The 13,672-nt window shown below is 37.0% G+C and overlaps 1 protein-coding gene across 3 annotated transcripts in view; it reads left to right on the top strand.

Annotated features, from left to right (window-relative positions):
- Positions 1-13,672, top strand: part of plekhg5.S (pleckstrin homology and RhoGEF domain containing G5 S homeolog) — a 183,895-nt gene that overhangs the window by 140,197 nt on the left and 30,026 nt on the right. For all 3 annotated transcript variants that reach the window (XM_041571485.1, XM_018227969.2, XM_041571486.1), the window contains one exon: positions 2,687-2,850. In XM_041571485.1, coding sequence (XP_041427419.1) covers positions 2,687-2,850 — 164 coding nt within the window. The remainder of the gene's footprint in view (positions 1-2,686; positions 2,851-13,672) is intronic.

The raw sequence follows: 13,672 nt of genomic DNA, 5'->3' as shown, positions 1-13,672 counted from the left end.
GTACCCAAAATATGATGTGTTGCAACTACTCGGAATAAAAGTTTTTGCAGTAATACTGCTGGAGTTCCACTTCCTTTTTTCTTCAATTTTGGATTTTACTGTTTCCATAAGGCATGTTGTATAATAAAAGGAAGCTGCTACTTTGAAAGCTCAGCCAATGATAAACAAAACTCCACAGAATTAAGAAAGATTCTTTTTCATATGACTGTAAACTATAGTTGTGTTTCTGCAGCAAACACACCAATTATACCAGTGCGGGGAAACACTAAATTATATTTTCATTATTTTAAAACACTTGAATTTTTTGGTGTTACTACTGTTCCTTTAACTACAGAACTCTGGAGCAGCTTGTGGCCTTTTTCCTTGCACATCATGAACGATACTGAAAGAAGGGGTTACCAGAGTATACCCCCAAGTTTCCTCTCTTTCATGCAGCACTGGATTTCCATATGAGCAAAACAATTTGAGCTCCTTACTGAATACCAAACTTTGCCCTGTTTTTCTTGCACTTTGCCCATAGTACCTCCATTGGGATTCCTACAGACTTAAGATTTCACTAATATAGTACAATATGTCGGCATAGAACTGCTAGCAGGTCTCTGTTGGCTTCTCTGTGTTTTGCACAATATTATTGGTGATGTTTGTTGCTTTTTCATTAGATTGCTAATGCATGATCCATTGTATCTATAATAAAAGAACTCTCCAAGTTAGGCATGAGTGACTGTTTGAGCCGTAAATCCCCAGATTGTAAAGTGTGACTGTCACTGATTTCTCTACTGTGCGCACAAATCCCTATTCTTCCTCCATCCAATTGCTGCAGGTTTCTTATACAGCAGGACACTTCACCATACCAAATGATGCATGTGAATGAGACCTTCTGCCCTAATATAATAAATAAGGCTATGACTGAAATGTATAAGTGGAATTTTATAGCATCTGATGCTTGAAACAGCAGAATTCTTGATGTAACTTCCCTGGACTGTGAATAATCTGCACCACCAGGGAGCAGTATTGCCCAGGCGTGCTGGAATGAATGGCTGGTTTATTTAAAAACTGAAGCAACCGTGAATTACCTCAGTAACAACATCCAAAAAAAATTATGTAAATTACATATATGAAGTTTAATTTATATCAGTGAAATCTCCTACCCTTAATATAACTATTTAAAACCTAAAAACAGTGTGCCAAAAGCTGCTTGGTATACAGGTCATAAGTATTGTTGTACTGGGACTACAGGGAAGAGCTGGACTCATCTTTTATTCTGGGAATCAATATCTTCTATTCAATAAAAACATTAATTTCCTCTCTATATGATGTATGCTGTGGGTACAGCTTTTCAGTTACTCTGGACACTTTCAAATCTCAGTTTTTACTTTGATTATAGATACAGGGTTTGGGGAAGGGCAGCAAACCTTTGGGTCTGTGACCCCTCACTAGAGACAATGCCAACCCTGAGAATGAGATGTATATTCCAGAAATTATAAGCCCGGCTATAGATGTAGCTGTGATTTGGCAGAGAATGCAGCCAATATTGGTGATGTATTCCCTAATGGTATAACAGGTATTAGATGCCATGAAATCTGAGGGAATACTGTAACAGGAATTATCTCCACAAGTAGAAGTGTCTGACTATTATAACCATGATTGCTAATGTTTTTCGTTCATCAGGTGAAAACATAAAAAGCTATGATTTTTTCAGTTAACATCAACTGTATGTTATGCTAAAGCTGATAACCACTGGCTGTCATCATATTCATATTCACGTGTGTCTTAGGCCAAAACAACAGCCTTCCAGACCTATATCTGGTTTGATCTTGGTTAGATCTCATTGCTGGACAAGGATAATATTGGGCTGTGCATAAGGTCCCCTTCCTTGTGGTGCTACATAAGCAGGACCCCTATGTGATTCATTCATGAGCCCCGATGACACTTTTAAAAGGGGTACTTCACCTTTTAGTATGTTATAGAATGTTCTATTCTTAGCAACTTTTGAATTGGTGGTCATTCTAATTTTAATGTTTTTCAATTATTCACATTTGGCTTCTGCCTCTTTTCAGTTTTAAGATGGGGAACACCACCTCTGGCAGCCGAAAACTATTGTTCTCTATCACTATACTAAAAGTAAATGTAAAAGTGGTGTTCAATACCTGACTACTGCTACCTTTCCTCGCCGGCTGATTAATAGAGATATCAGGTCAGAAGCAGCTGGAAAGCATTCCTAGCAGGACGAGTTCATTTCTGTTACAGGTATAGGATCTTTTATCCAGAATGCTCAAGACCTGGGGATTTCTGGATAACAGATCTTTCCATAATGTGGATCTTAATATCTTGTCTACTAAAACTCATTTAAACATTAAATAAAACCAATAGGCTTGTTTTGCCTTCAGTAAGGATTAACTATACCGTATATTAGTTTAGATCAAGTATAAGGTACTGTTTTACTATTGCAGAGAAAAAGCAAATCATTTTTAAAAATCTGAATTATTTGGATAAAATGAAGTCTATGGGCGACGGCCTTCCCATAATTCAGAGCATCTGGCTAGCAGGATAACAGAGACCATACCTGTACTACATCTAAAATTGCCAAACTCTGTGTGCAATGAATATGGAGTTCCGTCACTGGTGATGCCTAATGCCAGCAAGTGTTTTATATTATTCACTTTTTATTCCCTTTGCTTTTCTGCAGCCAAACCAGGGGATGAAGTGAAAGTGGAACAGGCAGTGAAAGAATTCAGATCATTAAGCTTGCCCATCATGAGGAACACAGGGGCAACCTCAGCATTTATATTCAACCCAGCAGCAGAGAGGTCTGATCAGCCGCCGTTCAGACGGGAAAACACAGATATCCTGGTAAGACACAGGCAATAGAAATGATTGAATGATATAAATGCTAAACACGATAAATGAAAACTGTCTCATTACTTTTACCTTTCCTAATCCATGATATCTAACTAAAGACTGGAGCTGAGCAAGCTATTTTGGACTCTCTCATACTAACAAATTTATGGAGCACTTACACATTCATGAACAGTCTATGAGTGACCTCATACTAGTGACATCACTGGTCTAATTATTATGCCACTCACTGGCTAAAGAGCTAAAGAGCTTCAAATGCTGGGTATATTCTTCAATGTATCTTTAGTTTTTCATGCAAGGAAGCATTTGACCAAATCATCCCTCTGCTAAGCACCTTTAGGACTTTATCTTGTTTGACTGCAGAATCAGGTAATATCAGATGTCAAGTATCAATTTAAGACAAATGAACGTGGAGTAAAGGATGATATTGCCATCAGTCTGGGATGAGTCAATAACGTATCACCTTTACTCCTTCATTATCTGCATTGTTTATGATTTACAGGCTGACAATCATTACAACCACCAGGTACGTCTCTCTGTCCTGTTAAAACACGATAACCTTTTTATCCCCGTACACGTTTAATGCTAAGTACTATTATACACTGCCGTTAATTAAAAGTCAAATGCAACAGATTTAACCTATAAAAGCTGATTGATCACAAGGCAACTTTTATATGTCCTTTAATCTCAAGATAATCATCACATTCGAGATGCTGCTAAATTTGATTCCCGTTGTTGCAAGTTTGAGAAAAAATGGGCACAACATCATTTTAACAAGTGGAGGCCAAAAATGTAGTCATCTGGCCAGACAGTTCTGGAATATTTGAGGGAGGATACTTTCTAGCAATGACTGTATTCTTTGGCAAACCCGTATTGTGAACTTTTAGTGACACTTACATACACAGGATCCCAGATGTAGCTACTGTAATTGGAATGAAGTCTTTCACCTTTTAAATGACAAACAGATGGTTGTATTAACCGGCTATCTATCTATATAACCATCTACCTATCATCTGTCTATCTGTCTGTCTGTCTATTTATGCATCTATCTAACTCTCTTACCAGGCCACTATACCTAAAACTGAAGTATCTATCCATCTATCTATCTATCTATCTATCTATCTATCTATCTATCTATCTATTTATCATCAATCTATCTGTCTATATCTATTTATCCATCAATCATCTATCTATATCTATCTATCCATCCATCATCTATCTATATCTATCTATCTATCTATCTATCTATCTATCTATCTATCTATCTATCTATCTATCTATCTATCTATCTATCTATCTATCTACATATCTATCTCTGAAACCAATACTTGGCAACTTTCCAACCTTGAATATAACAGTAACCCAATGGATGTAGGAAATTTCATGGACTCATGAGTAGACTTTGGTTTGGGTGTCGGGGCCCCAAACCTACAGCCAAAGGCAAGAGAGCAGGCACTCAATAATTCCAACATTGACAGGCTCACTTAAAATAATAACTTCCTTTTTATTAAACTTTACATGTCCATAAAAAGCCTAAAGGTGACCATAGACGTTACAATTACAATCTTACCTGGAAAAGATATTTCCAAGAAAGATTGTTAAAGGGATACTGTCATGGGAAAAAAATTATTTTTTTCAAAATGAATCAGTTAATAGTGCTGCTCCAGCAGAATTCTGCACTGAAATCCATTTCTCAAAAGAGCAAACAGATTTTTTTATATTCAATTTTGAAATCTGACATGGGGCTAGACATATTGTCAATTTCCCAGCTGCCCCTGGTCATGTTACTTGTGCTCTGATAAACTTCAATCACTCTTTACTGCTGTACTGCAAGTTGGAGTGATATCACCCCCCTCCCTTCCCCCCCCCAGCAGCCAAACAAAAGAACAATGGGAAGGTAACCGGATAACAGCTCCCTAACACAAGATAACAGCTGCCTGGTAGATCTAAGAACAACACTCAATAGTAAAAACCCATATCCCACTGAGACACATTCAGTTACATCGAGAAGGAAAAACAGCAGCCTGCCAGAAAGCATTTCTCTCCTAACGTGCAGGCACAGATCACATGACCAGGGGCAGCTGGGAAATTGACAAAATGTCTAGCCCCATGTCAGATTTCAAAATTGAATATCAAAAAATCTGTTTGCTCTTTTGAGAAATGGATTTCAGTGCAGAATTCTGCTGGAGCAGCACATTAAGGGGCCGATTCATCAAGGGTCGAATATCGAGGGTTAATTAACCCTCGATATTCGACTAGGAATTGAAATCCTTCGACATCGAATATCGAAGTCAAAGGATTTAGCGCAAATTCTGCGATCGAAGGATTATTCCTTCGATCGAAAGATTAAATCCTTCGAATCGAACGATTCGAAGGATTTTAATCCAACGATCGAAGGAATATCCTTCGATCAAAAAAACTTAGGCAAGCCTATGGGGACCTTCCCCATAGGCTAACATTGACTTCGGTAGCTTTTATCTGCCGAACTAGGGGGTCGAAGTTTTTTTTAAAGAGACAGTACTTCGACTATCGAATGGTCGAATAGTCGAACGATTTTTAGTTCGAATCCTTCGATTCTAAGTCGTAGTCGTAGTCGAAGGTCGAACTAGCCCATTCGATGGTCGAAGTAGCCCAAAAAACACTTCAAAATTCGAAGTTTTTTTACTTCGAATCCTTCACTCGAGCTTGATGAATCGGCCCCTAACTGATTGTTTGAAAAAAACATGTTTTCCGATGACAGGATCCCTTTAATTTCTATACACACGTGTAGAGCCAGACGGATCGACAAGTCTTTTGCTGATATTGGTAGAGTAATCTCCCACCATCTATGCACCAATTATCATATGAAAATTCATTTTGTACAATATTATTGGTCTTACATTTTAAATGCAGAAGGGTTTGAGACAAAAGGTGAACAAAACAACCAATAACTGATACAAAAGGTCCTGTCCAAAAGAGCTTACATTCTAAATGCAGAAGGGGTTGAGACAAAAAAGGTGAACAAAACAACCATGATACAAGAGGTAAAGAGGCCCTGCCCAAAAGAGCTTACAATCTAAATGCAGAAGGGGTTGAGACACAAGTTAAGCAAAACAACCAATAACTGATACAAGAGGTAAAGAGGTCCCTGTCCAATAGAGCTTACTTCTAAAAGGAGAAGAAGACACAAGGTGAACCACTAGGAGGCATTTGTGGTGAAGTGTATAAGGCACATGTTAATTTGTCTGCAAAGCAATTATCTGTACAAATGACTCCAGTGCAAGGTTGTACCACAAGAAGTTAATGACTAAAGTGCAGACAAGTGCATTATAATACTTGAGAGTCAGAGGACTCTTCACTAAGCTATTCTTGTCATGTTCTAAGCCACAGCTGTTTTACATGTGCCATGGTACTAATTGCTCTGTAATCCTTCCAGAGTTGCAATGCACTGGGTACGTTTCACAGGCGATGCAAATACTGTTCTGCTCACCTGCCCGTGGCTAACCTGTGTGGCATCACTACCTGTTATTACCTTTATGTTGCTTAGCAACCCTTGGAAATGGCAATGATTATTGTACTGCTAAAGTCTATACTGCATGCTTTTTTTTATCTTATGCTCAGTGCGATGAACCCTGCTTTGTGCCGTGCTTCCCTGCTACAGCTCTGTGTGTTTGCCAACGCCTAGACCTACTTATTGTGGTCACTCCTTCTGTCTGTCTGTCTGTCTGTCTGTTTGAAATCAAGTTCCACTTCAGGCTAAAGTGCTTTTTTAATAGAATCTGCAAAGGCAAAGCACACCTAGGAGTAAGGAGCACGCAATATGAATTCTATATAGCAATTAACTTATATATTACACACAAAGCTACATGAAATAACAGAGGACAAAAATCATTATTCTTGTGTATTTTAAACAGGAAAATGTAGCCACCTTTAGGTCACCTTTAATTAGACTGAAACATACATATGAGTAAGTGCCCCAATAGGCACGAAACGCGTTAGGTATCATGTCCTAATACATTTTCTACTTTTTACATTTGTTTTCGCATTTTTGGAGATCCTCACATTCCGTTTGGACACAGTAATTTTGATTTTGCACCTTGGGACTAAGGTGAACTGCGAGTGTTTTCTCCTTCATTCTTTACTTTATTTGGTATTTTTTGATTTAAATATTTATTTATTTACTTATTAAGTGGTACCACATTTATTCATTATGATGTGGCAGTAGCACAAACCTTGTTTCTACTGAAACATACATAAGTCTGGCTTATTGCAGTCAGAATTTTACAGTCTGAGCCCCTCTTTGAGGTCAAATATTTGGTCTTGGCTTCCTTTGGCTCACCATGATGTGACGGATATATCAAAACTTAGTATTTCAGCTATAGTTGTATGAATATCTATGGCAGAACATAAATGGTCATCCCCAATTGGCTTGTTTTGCTTCCAATAAGGATTAATTAAATCTTAATTGGGGTCAAGTACAATGTATTGTTTTATTATTACAGAGAAAAAGGAAATCATTTTTAAAATTGTAATTGCTTTATTATAATGGAGTCTATGGGAGATGGTCATCCCCTAATTCAGGGCTTTCTGGATAAAGGGTTTACGGATAATGGATCCCATACCTGTATTTTGTTGGTGTCTAAAGATAATATTTATATGGAAACAGCATACAGTATATGACAGCTTCTACACAAAAATACAACTTTCAGGCACAATAATGGCATTCTGATACTTATTAAATGGGTAATAAACCCTACTTGTAAGAGTAATATAGAGTGTATTTTACTTTACGTTTAAGAAGAATCCACATGGCCCCCTTCTTTCTTCTAGGGGTTATTCCATGCACCTAATGGGTAATAGCAAGGAGTATTACTGGAGGCAGCTGACCCTGCAAAGATAATGTATCTGCTCTAGAAACACAATTTCCTGCTTTAACACCTACATTATTGCTTATGCTCAATAGCAACAGATAAAATAATAATAAACTAGTGTTGGCCTATCTGATTTCTTTATACTGTATTTTAGTGCTGACATTTCACCTGTTATCTAGAGATTCTCGAAAGCTAGAGGCTTCTGCTTAGTGTGTAACTAAGGCACTTTCCTTTATCTGATATTTTTCAAAATTAATTTAGTAGGAAACAAGATTTTACAAAAACAGATGAATGAATGATACAGCATGTTGTTATTTCACATGTAGAGTTTTTTCCTCTGTTTTTCTCCAGTTTTCTAATCTGGAGTACATAAAAAGCATCCTTTTGTTAGTGAAACCTTGTACATAATCCCTAAATCTGAGTTAATTCTTTTTTTATCATGTGTATACATAAGGGAGCCTTCTCTGCTTGCGTAGTCTGTTAACTTAGGCTTACAGGCCAGTTAATTTGTTTGCTCTTTAACTTCACATTATTTCAAGGACCTCTAATAGGTTTGGCTGCCTGCTTTTTCAGCTGAGCTGTTAGAGGCTGAATTTCATGTTTTGTATAGCCAAAAACAGAAGTGTGTCTGAAAAACTTTGTAATTGATGGATAGTTGGGGGGACCCTGACCCATCTATCTGCAACCGCAGGAGAACTCTACAGGGAATAAAGACTCTGATCTAGTACGTTGTCAGCATTAACAAATTTACATTCAACATTTACAACCAACCCATTGGATTTTGCCCTCAGTTGCCTCAAATCAGGAGCTTATTTTTGAATTCTTGCCTAGAAGTTTTGCTCATGAGTAAAAAAGGTTGGGAACCCCAGAATAGTGCAGTAGCTGCTGCTAAAAAAAGGAAAAGAGATATATAAGGTGTACCAAAGTATAATATGTGTACCAAAAGTGTACCAAAGTATAATATGGTCTTATCTAGTGTCGGGGACTGGTAAATTAGTTCCCCAGTATTATTTAGCAGGCACAAAAACACAAAAAGGAGGAGAATGAGGGAAAATAAAAACCGTTCCATATGTTGAACCCCAAAGCCAGGACTATTTCCATTGGGTGCTATCTTTTTAAATAAAGGGTGCTTTCATAATAAACATGGTTCAATGGCAATGTATGTTACTGTACACTGTATAGAAATACGTGAATCATAATATCCAGTATGGAATATTTTTCCATTTTAATGGCAAAGTTGGAAGCTCATACCCCACTATTCGGTTTATAAAAATGATATAAGGCTAAGGACAAATGGAGCGTTTTGTCTGCTGGCATATTCTTTTATGCACTTTTAATGGAGAAACATGGCATCTCTAGTACTAACGCCTTTCAGCCACAAGTGCTCTACTGACTGTTTTGGGGTTCAGGGTCATCAGTTATCACAATCGGGCTGCTCACATTTAGAGAAATGGGAGATGACAGTGGTGGTTTCTGGTACTTTTCAGCTGTTGGAGAAAACAACCCACAAGCCATTAGACTTGCACAGCATAAATAATGTAAAATACACCTTAGTATTGGTCTTTTTGAAGCATATTGACAACTCATCTGCAATAGTTCATTTGTATGCAGCTGCAAAGTGTTAAAGACTCGTGGAATACACATGTCAGGAGTAAATGTATCATTACATTCCGTAAATTTCATACGACTGCAGAAAAACTGAATTGCGCATTTCGTTAATGGGGTAACTTTAGGTTTACAAAGTGTATTGTTTTCAAATATGACTCAGTAAGCCTGGTCCCAAACTCTCTAAACTAGTGAGTAACATGTTGCTTACCAATACCTTGGATGTTGCTCCCAGTGGCCTCAAAGCAGGTGCTTATTTTTGAATTCCAGTCTTTGGAGGCAAGTTTGGGTTGCATAAAAAACAACTGTACTGCCAAACAGAGCCTAAATGGCCAATCACACAGCTTATTTTTTATGCTTGTGTTGCTCTCCAACTCTTTTTACACCTGAATGTGGCTCGTGGGTAATAATGGTTGGGGACCAGTGTTCTAACCTGTTGCAATTTGAAACATTAGTTCATACATTTTTAAGTATTAGCTGAGCATGTTTCCTGAGTTTGCCAGCAACTAATGTATCCCATTGTAAAAGCAGCACAAATTTTAAAACCTGAAGCTCTTCTGGAATTCTTGTTGTTGCATGTTGTTCTTGAAAATGGACCCCCTTAGTCCTTGTTTCCCTGTATTCTGTATTCTGTAAACATCCTTCTATAGTTTCTCCCCTATTTGTTAGAAGTCATTTAAAAGCTTTGTCTGGTCATAATACCAGTATTTGTCCCTAAGACCATGCTTCCTGATTAAATGTCATCATATTCTGTGACCATGATGTTATTATGCCAGCTGTATGAGTGAGAGAAATGTCACCATATTTTTGTTCACTGGGTTTAAAAGGGATTTTAGAACGTGTTAAAACGCTCACAAAGCTTCTTGTCTCTTCTATCCCCATTCATCGCAATGGATAGAAAGGAAATTCAACTAAGGCCTACTAATCAAACACTATAGTTAATACAAAGGAGTTTTACTAAGCCCATTTTACTAAGCCCATCATAAGCTTGACAGTTTGCCGTTCAAATATGTTCTGGAATGTAACATTTTATACAGTGCTAAGGCCACAACCAGGGTATTATTAGTACCTTTATGGGACCTGTTATCCAGAATGATCTGTTACACAGTACTAAGGCCACAACCAGGGTATTATTAGTACCTTTATGGGACCTGTTATCCAGAATGATCTGTTACACAGTACTAAGGCCACAACCAGGGTATTATTAGTACCTTTATGGGAACTGTTATCCGGAATGCGTAGAACCTAGGGTTTTCTGGATAAGGGATATTATTTGGATCATCACTTTGGGCCAGATTCAGTTTAGTGAGAAAAGCTTTATCACGTGAAAACTCATGGACGAGATTCAATTCGAGATGCAATTCAATTCAGAAAACGTGAAAACTCTTGAAGTCTATAGAAAAAACTTGACCTGACTTAGGAGAAAAGTTTTTTCTCCTCGAATTGAATCTTGTCCATGACTTTTCATATGATAATCCATGAGAAAACTTTTCCTCACTGAATTGTATCTGGCCCATTGTCTACTAAAATATAATGTTAATATTAAATAAACCCAATAGAATTACATTTGCCTCCAATAAGGATTAAATCTGTATTTGTTTGAATCAAGTCCAAGGTACTGTTTTATTAATACAGAAAAGAAGGAAATCATTTTTAAAAGTTTAAATTATTTGATTAAAATTGGGGAAATTCCCAGCCTTCTAGATAACGGGTTTCCAGAAAATGGATCCTATCCCTATATTAGAGTTATTATTATTAACAGTTGTTTATATAGTGCCAGAATATTCTGCAGAGCTTTACAGAAAAAGGGTCTACACATACAGACATGTACATCACCTACAAGTGTTCCAGTTATTAAAGGTAATGGTCCAGCATTTGCTTTATGTTCAGCTGGTGAAACATATATGGGAGTATTGGGTACATTTATCTCCCAGTCCCTCCTCAATTGTGATAGGACACCATTTAAAAGTGTAAATTATCAAAAAATGTCATGCTTTATGTTATTTTGCACTTGTTGAAGCTGCCATACTACTTGTCCTTACAAATGAGCTTGACATGACGTTAATGAAGGGTCTGATTTACAAGAAATATAGTAGAAGAATGGTTGGTTTTAATAAACAAAACTTTTGAATGAATCATCGCAAAGAAATGGACTTTATGGATGCAGCTGTTGCACGCAGCATACTATTAATTACAATAGGAAATAGGAAGCAGAGTCTGCCAGATGCTTTAATTAAGGTTGCTTCACTCCCTGGTGTTTCTGGGCTCTGTGCATGACATGTAATGAGGAACTTGGATTGTAAGATCTGCTAAGGCAGGGGCTGACATGAATGATAAAATCATCTCAGTAACACACTCCATATCATATTTTAATTTCTAGGATTAACCTTGTTTTATTCAGTAAGAAAATCTTTAAACTAGTAGCATGGGGTTAAGTAATGTATTTCTCACACAGTGTTATTTTGAACTGCCGTGTCCAAGATCTATATATATATAGAATGGATCTTATATAACTTTGATGGCAATCCGATAGATGCCTTTCCTATCATTGCTGCTATGTAGTAGATACTGCTGATTGGCTTTAACCATATGCAATAAATAAAGCTAGACTTCCTCGGAAGGAAGTTCTTTAATGAATAAGTTTGAGTGGGGAAAATACATTACATTACACAGGCCCAGGGAAGCTTAATAAAATACAATAAAGTTGTTATATTGCCCTACACATGAGCCCACTGTATAGTTTAGGTGCCATATGTTAGGAAATGTAGGGGGGAAGCCAGGTACCCCAGAAATAAATTACGATCTTTTGCAGCCTATCATCCCTGAAAAATTAAAAGTCGTCAGCGTTTTTGGGACTCCTATCTACTCTATTGCACTTCGCCTGATCTGAGGTGGCGAAGGCAAGTCTGGCGCAAGAGGTAACGTTCAGTAAAATCCGTATCTTAGTGAATTTGCGTAATTATGTCCATTCGCCAGAGCGCAAATTCGCATTAGGGAGTGAAGTACCGCTAGAGTCTATCTCCTTCACTAGTGAAGTTACACCAGCGACCATTAGGCGAATTTTCGCTAGTGTTAGTCACTTGGCTCTTTAGCACATCTGCCCCAGTATCTATATAACTCAATATGTTAGTAATAAGGAAGTCAGTAACATATAGTGACAGAATGTCAGCTTCCACTTATTTATTGGTGCACATAAAGTGAAAATAAATGCTTAGTGCACCCAATAAACAATGTTCTTTTGGGGGTCTATGGAAAAGGAGCTATGCATTGGATACATTATTGTACTCCTGTAAAGTTGCTATTTACTGTAAATACAAATAAGTATTCTAAAGCACTTAGAAACCTCCTTTCTCAGCTCAAGTGATTGAAAGAAATAAATCTGGTTCCTATCTTTTTTTCGCCAGCTGGAGGGTGTGTAAGAACACCCACGGCACACTCGCACAATGCCAATATTGTATATTTATATTCTTATGAAGCAATGTACATTACAATTCATTAAGAAAAGAGAAAGAAGGAACAAACACTGCAATAAACATACTGTATACGCAGCTATACTGGTGTTATATTTATGTGGAACATGATTTTCAATGGTTTGTAATGTTCAAGGCTACATGCATTGCAGTAGCTATGATACTAGGAACTTTGCCCCTGTGTGTGTTGCATTTAATTATAGCAGTTATAGGCAATCTTGAATACAAATAACAGCATTGAATGTTTTTCTACTGTTTGGTGTTTTTAGGATTCATATCTTTCATTCATTTATATGCACTCTGCTAATATCATGTAATATCAAACACATTTGTAACATTAATGTCTCTAAAATATATAGAGAATCTCAACATAGATACAAGTGTCCCTCATGTACATAGATAAGGATTTTACAGTGTGTATATATCTATATATAAATATATATATATATATATATATATATATATATATATATATAATACACAAAAGCCATGAATATCCTGTAAATTATATCCTTATAAATGGTGAGTTCTGATGTCATCAGTTATAAACGGTGAGTTCTGATGTCATTTCCGTCACATGACTCACTGAAACTTGTGTATTATAATAAATAAAGTACCCCCAGTTGTAAAATATGAGGATATTAGAAGTTACCTCGGTGTTCCATGACCTGTATAAAAACACTCGTGTTTTTATATGGTCATGAAACTCCTCGGTAACTTATAATATCCTTATATTTTACAAGAGGGGGTACTTTATTCACTATATATATAATATCCTGGCTTTCTCTACCAGCTCTTTCAGAAGCAGTAATATAGAACTGATCCATAAGCAGATAACAGATTCTCCATAGAGAACAGAAACTGAGCAGCAGCAGCTTAAAACTTTGATCT

Source organism: Xenopus laevis, chromosome 7S (genome assembly GCF_017654675.1).
Source record: "Xenopus laevis strain J_2021 chromosome 7S, Xenopus_laevis_v10.1, whole genome shotgun sequence".
Lineage (NCBI taxonomy): Eukaryota > Metazoa > Chordata > Amphibia > Anura > Pipidae > Xenopus > Xenopus laevis.
Note: the sequence above shows the minus strand (reverse complement) of the source record. Positions and strands in the feature narration are given on the sequence as shown.